At 50.4% G+C, this 1276-nt stretch overlaps 1 protein-coding gene across 1 annotated transcript in view; it reads left to right on the top strand.

The window, feature by feature from the left end:
- The first annotated feature begins 6 nt into the window (after positions 1-6).
- Positions 7-1276, top strand: part of LOC105004050 (cytochrome c-type heme lyase) — a 10171-nt gene continuing 8901 nt past the window's right edge. The window contains exons 1-3 of the mRNA XM_010861553.1: positions 7-219; positions 433-585; positions 1214-1221. Of these exons, the coding sequence (XP_010859855.1) occupies positions 465-585; positions 1214-1221 (129 nt within the window). The 5' untranslated portion in view covers positions 7-219; positions 433-464. The remainder of the gene's footprint in view (positions 220-432; positions 586-1213; positions 1222-1276) is intronic.

Raw genomic sequence — 1276 nt, 5'->3', positions numbered from 1 at the left:
TTCTGCGCCGTACTCTTCCCAGACCCCCAGCTCCTCGCCCATCCCTCGTGCCGCGTGTCTAGTATGGACTCGGTGGGCTTCCTCTCTCATCGGATCACCACCTCGGGACCCTCTTCCTTCATCCCCGGGCCTACAGCCCCCTCGCTATGACATGGTTTCTCAGGGACGGCCTCACTTCACCCCGCAAGTCCGCACACCCTTAGAAACGTCCCCTCAAAGGTGTAGATTTCACACTAGTATGTCCCAAAGGGGGTGATCTGTTAAAGCTGTCCCTCATCAAAGTGGAGGGTGAAGTGGAGCCCCTGCCCAGTACATTTCTATAAAGGTGACAAGGAGGAAAAACAAGGGTTGGCCACATTAAGAATACTAAGGGAATAGTGGGAATCCAGTCATCAAGCATTCATCTCTCTGGTTTGGCCCGTGTGAATTTAGAATTGCTTGGATTCAACACTGGGAGTCCCACCATGGGCTTGTCTGCATCTGCCCCTGCTGCTTCTACGGTTCAGACCTCTACCCCTGCTGCTTCAGATCATCAGACAGCAGCCCCAACGTCTGGATGCCCAATGCACGAAGGGAAAGTGAAAGGTAATGGACCATTTATCTAGAAGATAAAAAGAATTCTCCAAAAGAGCTCTGAGGAGGTGGTATAGCATGCTGGTGAGGCTCCTAAGGCCTGGGAGTGGGGTGACCTGGGTTTGGTCCTTTTGTTGTTACTTTCAAGGTATGTGACTGTAGACAAGTTACTTCTCTAAGTCTCAACCCATCATCACCTGTAAGCTGAGGATATAGAATTGCCCAGGGTTGTGGTCATGACTGAGATCGTGGGTAAGTGAGGAGGGATTGCTCCATACATCAGCCCCCACTCCAACAATTTGCTGTGGTCTACTTTAGCGGGTTTTTTAGCTGGGAAGGCAAGCCCCCCTCAGCCCAGAGGACACTTGGCAATGCCTGGAGGCCTTTCTGCACGTCGTAACTCAGAGGGGAAGGTGTGTCTAATGAGAAGACAGGAGTGCTGCTAAATATCCTACAGTGTACAGTGCAGACCCTGCAACAGTCACCTGGCCCCAGATGTCGAGAGTGCCCAGGCTGAGAAACTTTGGTCTAGATCATGCTGTCTTTCTTTATCCAGACAGCTTTACTCCTCCCTCTGTTGGATTACTCTCTGTGTAAAAAATAAGTCATTGCCTGATGGACTTGCTGTTCATTTTTTTAGGTGCAAAGGTGAGACTTGAAATGCTTTCCTTTTTCATTGGCCCACCTGCCGCTTTAGATTGTC

The sequence above is a fragment of the Bison bison genome, unplaced genomic scaffold, assembly GCF_000754665.1.
Source record: "Bison bison bison isolate TAMUID 2011002044 unplaced genomic scaffold, Bison_UMD1.0 scf7180017857875, whole genome shotgun sequence".
In the NCBI taxonomy this organism is placed as follows: Eukaryota; Metazoa; Chordata; class Mammalia; order Artiodactyla; family Bovidae; genus Bison; species Bison bison.
This window is presented reverse-complemented; position numbering and strand designations above follow the sequence as displayed.